At 41.4% G+C, this 16,902-nt stretch overlaps 1 protein-coding gene across 7 annotated transcripts in view; it reads left to right on the top strand.

Annotated features, from left to right (window-relative positions):
* The window catches only part of APOO (apolipoprotein O), an 85,974-nt gene that overhangs the window by 18,014 nt on the left and 51,058 nt on the right, over positions 1-16,902 (top strand). For all 7 annotated transcript variants that reach the window (XR_012381044.1, XM_073901978.1, XM_025857860.2 and 4 more), the window contains exons 2-4: positions 11,461-11,568; positions 12,862-12,981; positions 15,482-15,536. Coding sequence is in view for 6 of the 7 variants with exons in the window: in XM_073901978.1 (XP_073758079.1) it covers positions 11,461-11,568; positions 12,862-12,981; positions 15,482-15,536 (283 nt within the window). In the remaining variant the exon portion in view is untranslated. The remainder of the gene's footprint in view (positions 1-11,460; positions 11,569-12,861; positions 12,982-15,481; positions 15,537-16,902) is intronic.

A 16,902-nucleotide genomic window follows, 5' to 3' on the forward strand; every position in this document is an offset into this window, starting at 1 on the left:
TATTGAGATATGTTCCCTCTGTCCCTACACTGCGAAGAGTTTTAATCAAGAAACGATGCTGTACTTTGTCAAAAGCTTTTTCTGCATCTACTGAAAGAATCATATGGTTCTTGTCCTTTCTTTTATTAATGTAGTGTATCGCATTGATTGATTTGCAGATGTTGAACCAACTTGCAGCCCAGGGATAAATCCCACTTGGTCGTGGTGAATAATCCTTTTAATGGACTGTTGGATCCTATTGGCTAGTATTTTGGTGAGAATTTTTGTATCCATGTTCATCAGGGATATTGGTCTGTAATTGTCCTTTTTGGTGGGGTCTTTATCTGGTTCTGGGATCAAGGTAAGGCTGGCCTAATAAAAAGAGTTTGGAAGTTTTCCTTCAACTTCTATTTTTTGGAACAGCTTCAGAAGAATAGGTATTACTTCTTCTTTCAATGTTTGGTAGAATTCCCCTGGGGAGCCATCTGGCCCTGGGCTCTTGTTTGGGAGATTTTTGATTACTGTTTCAATTTCCTTGCTGGTTATCGGTCTGTTCAGGTTTTCTTTTTTTTTTATTAATTTTATTTTATTATGTAATGTTAGTCACCATACATTACATCATTAGTTTCTGATGTAGTGTTCCACGATTCACTGTTTGCGTATAACACCCAGTGCTCCATGTAGTACATATCCTCCTTAATACCCATCACTGGGCTAACCCATCCCCCAACCCCCCCCCCTCTAAAACCCTCAGTTTGTTTCTCAGAGTCCATAGTCTCTCATGGTTCGTCTCCCCCTACGATTTCTCCCCTTCATTTTTCCCTTCCTACTGTCTTCTTTTTTTTTTTTAACATATAATCTGTTCAGGTTTTCTCTTTCTTCCTCGTTCAGTTTTGGTAGTTTATACGTCTCTAGGAATGCATCCGTTTCTTCCAGATTGTCTAATTTTTTGGCATATAGTTGCTCATAGTATGTTCTTATAATTGTATTTCGTTGGTGTTGGTTGTGATCTCTCCTCTTTCATTCATGATTTTATTTATTTGGGTCCTTTCTCTTTTCTTTTTGATAAGTCTGGTCAGGGGTTTATCAGTTTTATTAATCCTTTTGAAGAACCAGCTCCTAGTTTCTTTCATTTATCTGTTCTGCTGTTCTTTTGATTTCTATTTATCATTGATTTCTGCTCTAATCTTCATTATTTCTCTTCTCCTGCTGGGTTTAGGCTTTATTTGCTGTTCTTTCTCCAGCTCCTTTAGGTGTAGGGTTAAGTTGTGCATTTGAGACCTTTCTTATTTCTTGAGAAAGGCTTGTAGTACTATATACTTCCCTCTTAGAACCGCCTTTGCTGCATCCCAAAGATTTTGAACGGTTGTGTTTTCATTTTCATTTGTTTCCATGAATTTTTTTTAATTCTTCTTTAATTTCCTGGTTGACCCATTCATTCTTTAGTAGGATGCTCTTTAGCCTCCATGTAGTTGAGTTCTTTCCAACTTTCCTCTTGTGATTGAGTTCAAGTTTCAAAGCATTGTGGTTCTAAAATAGGCAGGGAATAATCCCAGTCTTTTGGTACCAGTTGAGACCTGATTTGTGACCCAAGATGTGATCTGTTCTGGAGAATGTTCCATGTGCACTAGAGAAGAATATGTATTCTTTTGCTTTGGGATGGAATGTTCTAAATGTATCTGCGAAGTCCATCTGGTCTAGTATGTCATTCAAAGGCCATATTTCCTTGTTGATCTTTTGCTTAGATGATCTGTCCATTGCAGTGAGGGGGTTGTTAAAGTCCCCTACTATAATTATATTATTGTCAATGTGTTTCTTTGATTTTGTTATTAATTGGCTTATATAATTGGCTGCTCCCATGTTAGGGGCATAAATATTTACAGTTGTTAGATCTTCTTGTTGTATAGACCCTTTAATTATGATATAGTGTCCTTCCTCATCTCTTATTACAGTCTTTGGTTTAAAATCTAATTTGTGTGATATAAGGATTGCCACCCCAGCTTTCTTTTGATGTCCATTAGCATGGTAAATGGTTTTCCACCCCCTCACTTTAAATCTGGAGGTGTCATTGGGTCTAAAATGAGTCTCTTGCAGACAGCATATCGATGGGTCTTGTTTTTTATCCAATCTGTTACCCTTTGTCTTTTGATTGGAACATTAGCCCATTTACATTCAGGATAACTATTGAAATATATGAATTTAGTGCCATTGTATTGCCTGTAAGGTGACTGTTATTGTATATTGTCTCTGTTCCTTTCTGGTCCAAGTTACTTTTAGGCTCTCTCTTTGCTTAGAGGACCACTTTCAATATTTCTTATAGGACTGGTTTGGTGATCACAAATTCTTTTAGTATCTGTTTGTCCTGGAAGCTTTTTATCACTCCTTCTATTTTCAGTAACAGCCTAGCTAGATAAAGTAGTCTTGGCTGCATATTTTTCTCATTTAGTACCCTGAATATATCATGCCAGTCCTTTCTGGCCTTCCAGGTCTCTGTGGATAGGTGTGCTGTCAGTCTAATGTTTCTGCCCTTGTAGGTTACAGACCTCTTGTCCTGAGCTGTTTTCAGGATTTTCTCTTTGTCTCTGAGATTTGTAAGTCTGACTATTAGATGTTGGGGTATTGACCTATTTTTATTGATTTTTGAGGGGGGTTCTCTTTGCCTCTTGGATTTTGATGCCTGTTTCCTTCCCCAAATGAGGGAAGTTCTCTGCTCTAATTTGCTCCAGTATACCTTCTGCCCCTCTCTCTCTTGTGGGATCCCAATTATTCTAACATTGTTTTGCTTTATGGTATTACTTACGTCTCGAATTCTCCCCTCGTAATCCAGTAGTTGTTTATATCTCTTTTTCTCAGCTTCTTTACTCTCCATCATTTGGTCTTCTATATCACTAATTCTCTCTTCTGCCTCATTTATCCTAGCAGTTAGAGCCTCCATTTTTTTTTTAAAGATTTTATTTATTTATTTGCCAAAGAGAGAGAGCACAAGGAGGGGGGAGCGGCAGGCAGAGGGAGAAGCAGTCTCCCTGCTGAGCAAGGAGCCTGATGCAGGACTTGATCCCAGGACCCTGGGATCATGGCCTGAGCCAAAGGCAGATGCTTAACCACCTGAACCACCCAGGCATCCCGAGAGCTTCCATTTTTTTATTGCATTTCATTAATAGCCTTTTTGATTTCGACTTGGTTGGTTTTTTTACTTTTATTTCTTCAGAAAGGGATTCTCTAGTGTCTTCTATTCTTTGTTCAAGCCCAGCTAGTATCTTTATGACCATTATTCTGAACTCTAGTTCCGACATCTTACTAATGTCCATATTGATTAGGTCCCTGGCAGTCAGTACTGCCTCTTGTTCTCTTTTTTGAGGTGAGTTTTTCTGTCTTGTCATTCTGTCCATAGAAGAATAGATGAATGAGAAAACAGAATACTAAAAGGGCAACAACGACCCCAGAGAAATATGCACTAAACAAATCAGAAGAGACCCGAAACCTGGGGGAAAACAAAGAGAATATGATCCGGCAGCTGAATAGAACAGAACCATAGATGAGATTTTGGGGGTATTTTGGTCTGTTAAAAGAAACTGCTTCCCAAAATTTCAAAGAAAGGAAAACATATATATATATATATATATATATATATATATATATATACACAAAAATAAGGTAAAATACAAGGAAGGGAAAGAATATGACTGTAAAAATGAAAATAAAAAAAGATTTTAAAAAAGGAATTGGTAAGAAGTTGGTTGAAAAAGGAAAGAAGAAAAATTTTTTAAAAAGTAAATAAAATTTTTAAAAAGTTGAAAGACTAAAGAATCATGTGAAAAAAGCCATGAATTCTATGTGCTCTATTCCCTTAGCACTGGAGATCTGCTGTTCTCATTGATCGGTAAACTTGGTCTTGGCTGGCTGTTCTTGCTGATCTTCTGGGGGAGGGGCCTGTTGCCATGGTTCCCAGATGTCTTTGCTGGAGATGGAATTGCCCCACCCTTGCCAGTCCCGGCTAAGTAATCTGCTCAGGTTTGGTCTTGGGAACTTTTGTTCCTTGCCAGGGTTCCCTACAGCTTTGGAGGACGAGAGTGAAAATGGCGGCCTCCCAATCTCTGCCCCAGAGGAACCGAGAACTTGGGGCCCCACTCCTCAATGTGCCCCCAGAGAAGAGCAATCACTCCCGTCTTCCCGGTCTCAGGCCGCACTCCATGCTCACCTGGCCTGTGACCACGCGATTCTATCTCTGGCAACCGACCCCGTGTGGAGTCTCCAAACCCAGCAGATTCCTGCAGTGAGCTCTCCCGCGCCACTCCTCCCAGGGGAGGAAGGGGAGTCTCCCTGGATCTGCTGCTTGTTGGGTCCCTGCTGGAAGAGCAGTGGCCCAACTGTGCCATGGATCACGGTTTATGGCAACCCTGGGCTGTGAGCCCACTCCTCGGCTCTGTCTCTGCAGCTGGCTTCCCCTCTCCGATACCTGGGAGCTCTGCTGCACTCAGGCACCCCTGGTTTTGGGTCCTGAGACCACACTGTCCCAGTGAGGGTTCCACCCCCTGCTTAGCCACTGGAGCGACGTCCCTCAGCAGAGCCGAGTTCTAAAAGTTCCAATTTTGTGCTCCGCGGCTCTATCACTTGCCAGAAGTGGCCAGCGGAGTCCCCCTCCCCCGCCCTCTATCCTCCCGAATATCGCCTCCGATTCACTTCTCTGCCTATCCTACCTTCCAGAAAGTGGTCGCTTTTCTGTTCAGAGAGTTGCTGCTAATCTTTTCTTTGATCTTGGGTTAAGTTTGCAAGTGTTCTGAATGGTTTTATAGCTATCTATCTGAATTCCTGGGACCAGATGAAATTAAGGTCTCCTACTCCTCTGCCATCTTGGACGCTCCTCCTCTTTTTTTAATATTTATTTATTTATGTAATCTTTACACCCAGTGTAGGCTCGAATTCACAACCCCAAGATCAAGAGTCACATGGCCTTCCAACTGAGCCAGCCAGGTGCCCCAAGGATATCCACTATTCTCCCTCCTAACCATAGTCTATTTTTAAAATAAATATGTCAGTGAAGGGAGATAGAATGATGGGTGGTAGAATGAGAATTATGGGTGGAGGGTATTGGTTGTGTTGTGTTTATGATGGGAAAGATTTTCTTGAATGTAAATAAATCCCATTAACTTCTCCAATGGGTGGGCCATTCACTGTTTATTTTTTTGTTTAGGGCAATTTTCATTTTATGCTTTCAGATGTTTTTAAAAGTATGTACATTTGAGTGTTCATACAAACCTAAGTTGAATAACTGTTACCCAAGTATCTGCTTGTTGAATACTGGTTTTCTAAATTTGGCTGATTGTGGGAATAGATTCTTGGCCCCCACCCCCCAGGTTTATGGAATCAGACACTGTCAGGGAATGCATTGAAATCTCTGCTCCTAAGAGAAAACCTCCCCAGGTGATTCTGAAACCTCTTCTGTACGCAGGCTTGCAAAGTGAGGCTTACATTTACCCGAAGGAAACTGGTATATATTTTAAATGAAAGGTCTAATAAGATAATAGATCTTTAATTTGGGGAAAATAAAGGGTCACCCTTCTTAAGGATGGGAGAGACTATATACTGGATTCTCCATAAAGTTTAAAAAGAAAGCAAGTTGTCAGGTTTTGAGCCCTACTATTCATGAGCATCCTTGAGTAGTCCTGAAAATGGCTTATTTGCTTGAGATTTTTATTTGTCTTTAAGGCAGTTTTACTGGGACACAATCAGAAAGTGATCCCGGAGCTACAGAGTCTGGCCAGTGTTTATTTGCAAAACAAGGACAGTTTAGCCTTCTGGGTGCCCATTATGAGCTGAGTGTTTATGACCTCACCAGATTCATATCTTGGCTAACTGTGTCCAAGAATCTCCTTTGCCGCTGGAGCTGAAGGCTAAACTGAATCTCAGGCCCAAGTTTTTGTGTTTTGTTTTTTTTTCATTTGTTTTTTTAAATTGTGACCTGAGTCGTTTTGAGTAAACTCATTAGCTTCCTGGAAACTCTGTAAGGGCAAGGACCATGTCTCCCTAAATGTTGTGGCATATTTAGCACTGTGCATAACATGGAGTAGGTATATAATAAATTTGTTTTTGGAATAAAATCGTAGTTGACCTCTTCTAATTGTTATATCATGTATAACTCTGCTTTCCTAGCCAAAATTGTTTTTGCTCTCATCAGTCCTTGATGACCTTCATTGGAGAGAGTAAGAAGGAGAAATCCTTTAAGACAGTGGTGGCCGTTTGTGACACTTCTTAGGGCCCCATCCAACCACCTGCCAGTCCTAGTGCTCAGTTTACATTGATGATGAAACCCTCTGTGGGCTATGTAAAAACAAATGTTGAAAAAGAATCCAAATGTTTAAGTTGGAAAATGTACCTAAATAAGGGAGAGTTTAAGATACCTCGCTGAGGAATAGAATCAGACAGAAAGAAAGAAGGGTTAGCCACATGAGCCAGGGAACTCACTGGCCCTCCCCCTGAGGTTTGCAAGGCTAAGTGTCACCAACTCACCTTTGTCTCAGTCAGGTTTTAGTTTTCTCTATGACTGAGGGTCTCTTACAGCTGCATTTAGAACCTCAGACAAGTCACCACATTGGGTTCCTTACTTTTGAGACCCCCAACTGTCTGAGTTCCAGGAGAGGCATCTAGTAGCTGAAGGATACATTCCAGAGGATAGGCTGGATCTAAAGCAACGAAGCTGTTGAATCTAGTTATTCTGTAGCTGTAGCTTAGCACCAGTTGAAGATGCAGTTCTTAACAGAGTGGGCTCAACTTTGGTTTATCAAGCCAAACTTACCGAATCTGAACTAGAGCATGTCTAATCAGCTCTTGGAAGGTGCATATGTACCCATTTTCTGAGCCAAGCCATCTCTCCTGGGTAGAGAGTGAACCTCGCAAACAAAGATTCTCAAGGACCGTTACTTGGGACAGTGAGTGCTTAGGCCAGGGGTATGCACAGCCTAGAGGTTCCAGCTCTCATTAGAAAAGGTCCAGGGGAGATCTCATTTCCCAGGAGGTATTTTCAGTCTGTTTGTACCATAATGGGTCAAGACCCCTCATGGAGAGGGAATGCCTCTGTGTTCCAGTCTCACACAAGGCAACCCAACAGAAGTGTCCATTGGAGAAAAGGTGATAAATCCAGAACTTTAGTGATTTAGTGATCCAGACCCTGGAGTTGGTTAAATCTTTCTTCAAGACATCTAACTTCCAGATTAGTGGTTTTTTTTCTTCCTTGAGACAGAAGATTGAAGAAGGTTCTTCTTTGACTCCTCTTTTGCTCTCACACTTTCGTGGGGTGATCTGTGCCCATTTTAAATAGCCTTTCTCTTCTTAAATTCTGACATCAAATGGGTTGGCCTGAATACTCAATATGAGCTCTCACAAGTAACAGTTAACGCCTGGCAGGGGCCCAGCTTCCAGAATCCCCATTTGTGATAATATCTGGTCTGGCTGAGGCAGGATAGGGTAGTCTCTCACCAAGAGGAGCCCCATTTGATGCCAAAAAGAAAAGTGAGCCATCCAAGATGTTGGGCAGTGCATCAGCATCAGGCTTGTCTGCCTATGGACCTGTTACTGAGGCTCCTTCTGTGGGTTTCCGTCGCAAAGCTCAATAGCACCTGGTTCCTTACCATGGTCAGATTCTTTAGGGGTCACCCTTGGCCTCCAGTTCCCACTCATATTTTAGCATGAACTTGGTGCAGTTTAGGTGTGCATGGATTTTTTGAGATATAGTTTACGTACAGTGAGATGCATAGATGTTAAGTTGTACAGATCTTACAATTAGAGTTTTTTTTTTTTTTTAAAGATTTTATTTATTTATTTGACACAGAGAGACAGCGAGAGAGGGAACACAAGCAGGGGGAGTGGGAGAGAGAGAAGCAGGCTTCCCACCGAGCAGGGAGCCCGATGTGGGGCTCGATCCCAGAACCCTGGGATCATGACCTGAGCCAAAGGCAGACGCTTAACGACTGAGCCAGCCAGGCACCCCCTTACAATTAGAGTTTTAACAAATGTATGTACACCTTCTGTAACCCATACCCCAGTCGAGGTATGGATCATTTCTGTCATCCCAGAAAGTTCCTTCATGCTTCTTCTCAGTAAGTCCATCCCCTCCCCACACTTCACCCGCCCCCAGGCAAGACTATTCTAATTTCTCTCACTGTATATTAGATCTGAGGCCCTGGATTTTAAGACATCCTGATTTTCTTGAAGTCTGGATGATGAGAGATGTCAGAAAATAATATTTAGGCAAATCAGTGCTTCTCAATGCAGGGTGAGGCGGGGGAGATGCCTCCCAGGAGTCTTTGGCAGTGTCTAGAGACACGGTGTTGAGTCATGACTGGGAGGGGTGCTACTGGCATCTGGTGGGTAGAGGCCAAGGATGTCAAGAAGCGTCTAAGTGCACAGGACAGCCCTCACATAAAGAATGATCCAGGCCAAAGTGTTAATATTGCTGAGATTGAGAAACCCTGAAGTAAATTATGTGCTCTCTGCGGAGAGAACTGTGGCCCTAGGGAGTGTTAATCTGTAGTTCTCCCAAGTCTTCTGGGGTGAGGTTTATTTTTTCTTTATTTGTTGAGAGCCTTGGGGAACTTGAAAGGGCAGCTTGCAGGAGGGAGCTTTCTTGGGTGCTCCCGCCCTTGTGGCCATAGTTCTTGCTGTGGGATGGGAGTGGGGGTGGCTTTTGAGGGGGCGGAAGACTGACAGGAGAAGAGGAAGAAAACAACTTGAGCAATAAAGGACCAGGCTTTACTTAATATTAAAATAAGAAAAGTGGATGAAAGGGAAAAATAAAGTAAAAGTAATCAAGAGTCCAATAAAATGTTACATTTAAACAGTGAATAAGTTGAGATTGAAAAGAAAAGATGAAAAGGGAGTGAAAATAATCAGTAGGAACAGGAAAAGTGGAAATCTGAGTTAAAACAACAGAAGGCTACGAAATGAAAAACGAAGTATGTGAGTAGATAGGATTAAGGATCGAAAGCAGGAACTGAGAATTAAAAAGGTCAGCATAAGGCATTATATCAAAGAAGGATGAAGGTAGGGGCGCCTGGGTGGCTCAGTTAAGCGTCTGCCTTCAGCTCAGGTCATGATCCCGGGGTCCTGGGATGGAGCCCTGCATCAGGCTCCCTGCTCAGCAGTGAATCTGTTTCGCCCTCTCCCTCTGCCCCTCTGCCTGCTTGTGCGCTCTCTCTGTCCCTCTCTCACCCTCCCTCTCTCTCTCTCAAATAAAAATTTCAAAAGAAGAATGATGAAGGTAGAGGACAGTATGGACCCCAAATGCTTGGGGGCTGCCGTGCTGGATGGGGAGTGGGAAAGGGTGAGGCACCAGCTCTTGCCGATAAGGAAGGGGATCAAAGTCCAGAGTAGGGCTAGCTGGCTCAGTGTAAAGTCCCCAGTTCAAAGCAGCGTTGTCAGTAGGTTGTGGACAGACCCAGGGGCAGAGAGTACTGAGTTGGCACCTCCAGATACCAGCAGCCTTATAGGCCCCTCTCCTGGGGTGCCAGGAGGGACCACACTGACTGTCGGCAATAGCTGGTTAACCTTTACCCTGGAAACAAAAGAAATTTGTAGCAATATTGCCTTGAAATTAAGTCCTTTCAAGATGAACACTTACTACTTCAGGTTATGTTAATTATTTTTAAACCAGTTTAAAGTCATAGCCACTCCTTTAAATAGCTTCTAGCTCTTTATTTGCTTCTGAAGTAGGAATTTCCCTTTTTGTGTGTAACTCCAGGCATACATTTCAACAGACATTTTGTTATGTTTTATTTAGCATTATATGTTTTGTGAGTATTATAAAATAGCCTAGTCTTTTCACAGTGTAGGCATTGCAAATCTCAGTAGTATGATTTCCATGATGCTAAGGCATGCCTACAGAGTTAGAACAAGTCAGCCACTCATTTATTTTCCACCTCTCTTCCATCCATTCATGTAGGCAGTAAACAGTTCGTGAATATTTCTTTTGTGCTAGGCACAGGCAGGGGCAGTAGGGAGACCGAGTAAGACATGGCAGCATCGTGAAAGGTCTTCCAGTCTGGTAGGGAGAACTTGATAGACATAAATTAATGGATAAATAAGAAAAGAAAAGAAAAATGCAATATATCTCCCTGCTCTTAGGCAGTTATACAGAAAGACAAAGCAAGGATAGGACATTTCAGGCAGAGCAAGCAGCATGTGTAAACGCAGGAAGCTGGGCAACAGCATGGGAGAAATCTAGGGAATTTGTGTGTTGTGGGAGAAGGCAGAGTGGCAGAGATGAGGTGAAAGAAGGTGGTTGGGGTCGCATCATAATGGGCCTTGTTTGGCCCGCATAAAAGTCCTAGATAATAAATAACAAAGGATCTCAAAGAAGGGTAGAAGATAATCAATTTGCAGTTTAGAAAGATCATTCTTTTGCAGTGTGGTGGTTCGAGTCATCAGAGGGCCAGGTGAGCCGTTAGAATGCTGCTGGAAACAATCCATGAAATGAGGGCCCGGGGGAAGATTGTACAGGAGGAGATAAAGTGGGGAGAGTGAATTGAGATTATTGAACAGTTAGAATTAACAGGACTTACTGACCGATAGGATGGGGTGGTGGTGAATATGACCTCAGAGCTTCTGACCGGGTTGTCTGGTTGGGTGGTGGCACCATGCCTGAGAGGAAGTAGAGGAAGAAGGGGCAGGTCTGGGGGAAAGATGCTCAATGGTCAAGTGCTGTGTAAAGGTAGGGGATTATTATTGAAAATAAAGCCTTCTGACTTGATTCCATAACACATACCCAGCCATCAGGCCAAGTGTGGACTTGGAGGCACAGTCAAAATACTGATGAGTTGATTTTGGACATGGCTTGTAGAAAAGTAGAAATGTCCAGGAGTAACTGGATAGTGAGTTGGGAGCTCGGGGGGAGCTCTGGGCTGGGGCTGCATATCTGGGAGGTACTGCCTTCGCGTTGCAGCCCTGGGTGTGAGTGACCCAGTGAGGGAGGGCAAGGCAGGAAAAGATACTGAGTTGGGGAACTTAGATTGGGGGAGACCAGCTCTGAGTGGGAATGGAAAGAGAACACTTGTGAAAGTTTGGTTATTAGAATCACAGAGATAATCTTCACTCTGTTCGGCAAATCACTAGTTGAAATCATTAGAAACCTCTTCCACTGTTGGTGGTGGGGGGTGTGTGTATGTGTGTGAGAGAGATCGAGATTCTTATAATTTTAAAGTCATTCCATAGCATTTCTCTGTTATTTTTAAAAGTGTGCACACGTGTCTTTGTATGTATATTTTATTTTACTTGACAGGCTAAGTAGAAAAACTTAAGAACTACTGTCTTGGAAATTAAGGTGAAGGTGACCTGAAATTTTAAGTCTGTGAGTACACGTTTTTTAGTTTCTGACTTCCATAAAACTTCAGGAATACATCTGTTTCTCATAAAGCGCAATAAATGTGCTCACGTTATGCACATTCAGTTTATTGCATTGACAGAAGGCTTAAGATTGTTTCTGTGTTTCAGGTAATTCAGAGGTCTGTGGGGCCAGCCAGCCTGAGTCTGCTCACCTTCAGAGTCTATGCATCACCTAAAAAGGACTCACCTCACAAAACTTCTGTGAAGGTTAATGAGGTAACATGCCATTCATGTTGTGCTATTTTTTGAACATCTGCTTTAGTTATATACGAAGTATACACATTGTATGTCAGGAGACAGGACATTTTAGAAGACACTTAAAGGGAGGAAATATATTTCTTTGTAGTTTTTCTTCGTGGGACGCTACTAAAATGTAACTTTTCAACAAATAAACTTTAATTAATGATAGTTAACTAAAGGCATAATTGAGTATTTCCTAGGTTTTTTTGTAGGGAATCTGCTCGTCACCGCTAAGCGATCCGCCTCATCCAAGACTGCTTTCCTTTTTTTTTTTTTTTAAGATTTTATTTATTTAACAGAGACAGAGAGCACAAGCAGGGAGAGTGGCAGGCAGACGCAGAGGGAGAAGCAGTCTCCCCCACAGAGCAGGGAGCCCTCTGCGAGGCTTGATCCCAGGACCCTGGGATCATGACCTGAGCCAAAGGCAGTCATTTAACCAACTGAGCCACCCAGGTGCCCCTGCAAGACTGCTTTCAAGCCAAGAAAATATTTGCATTTTTCCCTCTCTAAGAAATTAAAGACCTGGCTTCATTCTTCTTGGCCAGATTAGAGGCTTTTAAGTAGATGCTTAATAAATACTAAATAAATGAAACAAGAAATCTTCTCTCCATTGTTTACATTCTTTTTTTGTCTATACTTCCCGGTGATTATTTTGGATATTTGCTTTTTGTTGACTTAGAGTAAAATGATATAAAGATCTGCCTTCAGTCATGAACCAGGTTACTTGAATGGTGTTTTCAAAAAGCTAATTAGTTTATCTTTTGCCTTTTTTTACTCTTCTCAGACCTAGGGACTGTGGCGTTTTTTGAGGGTGAAGAAGGCAGCCAGTAGCGACTATGAACAAGTCGCTCCTCTGGGTGGGAAACAAACCTGCTTGGATTAGCACCAGACTGATCATTTAAACTCAGTTTTTGTTTTGCATCCCCTCCCCACTTTAGAGTCATAGAATCCTTTTTCCAAACTGTATCTAAGGTGAAATACTAAATGCCAGGATATAAAATGGATCAAGGGGGGGCTGCTTTGTCTGCTACCACTGGAGTGGGAGAAGGGTAGGACACTTCATAGTTCTGTCTTCTTGGCCTTCTTCTTATTGATAAATCAGGTGCAAAGATCCTCTGAAGTAAGGTTCAGGGTGCATGAAACCCTTAGAATCACAGCAGTTCATGAATTATTAGAAATAATGATGCTTGCTGATTTGATGATTGATTGCATTCTAATGACTGCATGTGCTTTTTTATTTCTTTTTGTTCTGCTTTTTAATGTATGCAGCTTTCACTCTACTCCGTCCCTGAGGGTCAATCTAAATATGTGGAGGAGCCAAGGACCCCACTTGAAGAAAGCATTTCACATCTCCGACGTTACTGCGAGCCATATACAAGTTGGTGTCAGGTACAGCTGTTCTAAAAGTGGAGTGACACATTTCGGTCTAGAGTCAAGAGTGAAAAGTCTATATTGGCTGCATGTTTTCAGAAAAAGGCATGATAGGGGACTCCAACCTTCAAGGGCCTGACTTGCGGTGCTCATCAGTGCCATCTCTGAGAGGAGCAGAGAGCCCTAGCATCCTGGTGCAGCTCTTGCCATCGCTGCAGGGAGGATGGCCCTCCTTCCAGGCAGCGTGCGGCACCTTGACTGAGGAGTGGACTGGTAATTCTCTTGTTGGTCGCAGCTAGGAAGCCATGATTGTCTCCTAGGGGAAGGTATGGGGCTGGAACTCTAGTAGAAGGAAAAGCATATAATGTAAGCATTTATATCAAAATTGGAACGTTTTTCTCCCCCCAGAAAGTGTACACATCAGAACCATTTTAACAGGAATGGTTACAGAACATTTTGAATGCTGTAACAGAAGGATGGATATAGCTAAAAAAGTGTGGGATTACATATTTGAGTACTGAACTATTTGCCCCAGTGACCAGAGAGCTACATAGGCAGATGGGCTTCTGTCACTGCTCAGGTTTTAGATCAGGCCCCTGTTAACTATGTTCGTGGAAACATTTCTGCAATTCTTAACATCTGAAATGGAAGTTTACAATATACAGAATGCTTTTGTGGGCTTTGACACATAAAGTATTTGCCATACTTGATCTGGATCTCGAAAATTGATGGCAGATTAGTACAAAGTGTGTAGTTGTGTGTGACATGGTCTAGCTATACTTTGCTTGAGATTCACAGACTGAATTTTCATCCAGAACTTGTCTTAAGATTTTCATTTCCATTCTCTGTGCCACGGCTGAACTTCTTTTCACCAATTTAGAAGAAAATAGTAAGCATAGACTCTGTCAACAGTATAAATTAGGCCAGTATACTTAAGTATCATAACCATATTATTGAGTTATAAATATCTAAAGACTTTTACGTAATGTGTTGTAAAAAGCTTAGACTTTATTCTCTTGTTCTAGAAGATTTTTAAACCATCTGCTGGTTAAGATAAGGTCGGCAAATTTGTGTGAATATTTTTCTATCATGTAGGCATTGACTGCGGTTATTTTGTGCTCTTTTTTTGGGGGCGGGTTATAAAAGTACTTTGTCTCTTAACCTTTCAACCTAAGATTGCCTTCTGTTTTTTACTCTTTCATCTGTGCATGATGCTCAGTGCAGCAAAATACCTCTCTAAAGGACAGAATAATTATCAACATGTTTATTTGTACTATTTCTAAATAAAAAAGCCATTCTGTGACTACAATGGCTTTATTTTTCTACAGAATGATGTCTTCTTCAATAGAAATATTTCTAATTCCTGGCTCCTTGGGCCAATAATTTCTAGCCCCTTTCTTTAAAAACTAATTTAATTTTTCTTTATAGTGAGAAGATTATGCTAGCAAAAGAAATAGGTCATCACTCTAGATGTTTATCTGTAGTTTTTCTTTCTTTTTATGGGCATTAAAATACCAGTAATGAATTTTAATGAAGCAGTATTCAATTTTTTAATGTTTTTTATGTCCTCCCCTAAATTCAGTGTTTATTGTTTAAGGGCATTTAACAGTATTAGGATAACTTGTTCTGACTTGGACCAAAATTAAACAAAACAAATCCTTTTCCAAGTGGCAACTGGTTCTAATACCTTCTGATGTCCATGTGTCTCTTTTCCTATCTTTATTGTAGACTTCTTTTTTTTTTAGGATTTTATTTATTTGGGAGAGAGAGAGAGAGAGAGAGAGAGCACAAGCATGGGGGGGGGCAGAGGGAGAGGGAGAAGCAGGCTTCCCGCTGAGCAGGGAGCCCCACACCCCGGGATCATGACCTGAGCCAAAGGCAGACGCTTAACTGACTGAGCCACCCAGGCGCCCCTATTGTAGACTTCGTGAAGAGTGGGGTCCCTTCCAGCTAGTCCGTTGTTTTCTTTAGAATATATGATGTTCTTGTACAAAGCCATGTTATTGTTGTTAAGAGAATGTTAATACTTCATTTGCTCAGGATTAGGGTAAGTATCTCTCAAAACTTGGATATAGACTCCTTTGTCCCATTCAAGGTGGTCATTCCTGCTTCAGAAGGGCAGTTTTCAGATACAGACTCTAAAATCATGACATATAGACTTAATATGAAAGACAGATTTAATCTCACAGGGAGAGGATTGCCACTTTAATTATCAAGGGGGTTGATTTTTGTCTATTCTCTTTGAATCTAATAGAAGAATAAAAAGGCTAGGTTGTTGAAATCACTCTGCTTGTAATGTTTGCTTCCTGTGGTAATAATAAACTGTTCTGCTGAGCAGCTTGCAGTGAAGGGGAAATTACACAAGAGAAAAAGAACACAAAAAACCCCAGATAGACAGTGTATCCCTTTGTTCACAAAGTGTTAATAATATGATAACTTATGCAGTAAAGACAAATATATTTATTGTTACTTTCTAATCAGCATATCCTTCTCATTCATTTTCTTTTCACCTTTTTAGGAAATGTACTCACAAACTAAGCCCAGGATGCAGAGCTTGGTTCAATGGGGGTTAGGTGAGTTGATTTTTTAAAAATTATTATTAGGTAAGTTGATTAGGCATAATTAGTTTCTTCATTAATATTGGATTCTTTAACTGGGATTCCCTGGATGGGCCCCAGGAGGTCTGGAAATTCCTTGAAGTTGTATGCAGAATATTAGAGCTGTGTGGGTTTTTCTAGAAAGAAGATCGGTTATTTTCCTCAGATTTCAGAGGACTAGTGTCCCTAAACATTTGGGAAGTCCATTCAAGATCATTAGGATTGTTGGGCTAACAAGTTCAGAGACACTGGATGTTTTTTTTCCCTGAAATCTGTTTCCAGGTGCGTTTTCCATGACTCGTACTAACCCCCACTAACTCATCAATAGGTTTTCGGAATCAGGATAACTTATTTGTATGTCTGTTAATACACGTGACAGAAGTTTAGAGGCTAGAAGGAACTGGGCTGGTGTGCCTAGGAAAGACCTTACTGCATGAGTAGTGTTCTTACATTTTTTTCCATTGGGTTTTTATTGTCCTTGATTGTTTTTCACATCCACTTATCCCAAACACTCATAAACTTGGTTCACAGTCTACGTTCTGACTCATCTCCATCAGAAACTGGTGAATTAATGGACATTGAGTGTGTTTCATTCCCTTTACTGGGCATCTCAGCAAACAAAAACTCATGTTTTTACAAGTGTTTGCTTCCATGACAGAATAAAACAAGCACGAATACAGTTTATTTCCTTCCGAAGATCATGGAGTGTTGATGGGCTGATATAGGATATTAACATCCATGAATAATATGTATGTTAATAAGTAACATCTCAGTTTTATTAATTTCATCAGCACTTACTTAGTTTTTATTACATGCCAGGAACTACCCTGAGTGCTTTAAAATATTGATTTATGTATAATCCTCATAACCCTGACAGATAGGTGCTTTTATTACCTTCATGTTTTAATCTGAGGAAACTAAAGAACTTCTGATCTCTTGTCATTACATATGTGACTGAGGAGGGCTCTTCATTGTTACCTATCACTTCCCATTGATTCATAGCAATAGGCATTATTTGCAACCTAAGTCTTGGTTTTCGTCTCTTGGCCTGGTTACTGCAAAAGCTCTTAAGAAGAAACATTCCATTATGAGTTGTGTTGTTATCTGCCAAGGCGGTCCGTCCATTTCCCAGCAGTCACAGCCACGGCCCGTTACCAGAAGCCGGGCTGGGGCTTCATCGCAGCCTTTTAGCATATCTTCTTTCCCGTTTCTCTGTGATTCACCCACTTCAGCTCAGCTCACCAAGGCCATCCGGGTGACCTCCTATCAACTGCTCCGTGTGCACGTCTCGAATTAAAAACACTGCGCCGGTAGGCAAAAATAAAGGGAAGTAGAAAATTGC

The sequence above is a fragment of the Callorhinus ursinus genome, unplaced genomic scaffold (assembly GCF_003265705.2).
Source record: "Callorhinus ursinus isolate GAN/ISIS: 27379988/994484 unplaced genomic scaffold, GSC_fseal_2.0 scaffold16, whole genome shotgun sequence".
Taxonomy (NCBI): Eukaryota; Metazoa; Chordata; class Mammalia; order Carnivora; family Otariidae; genus Callorhinus; species Callorhinus ursinus.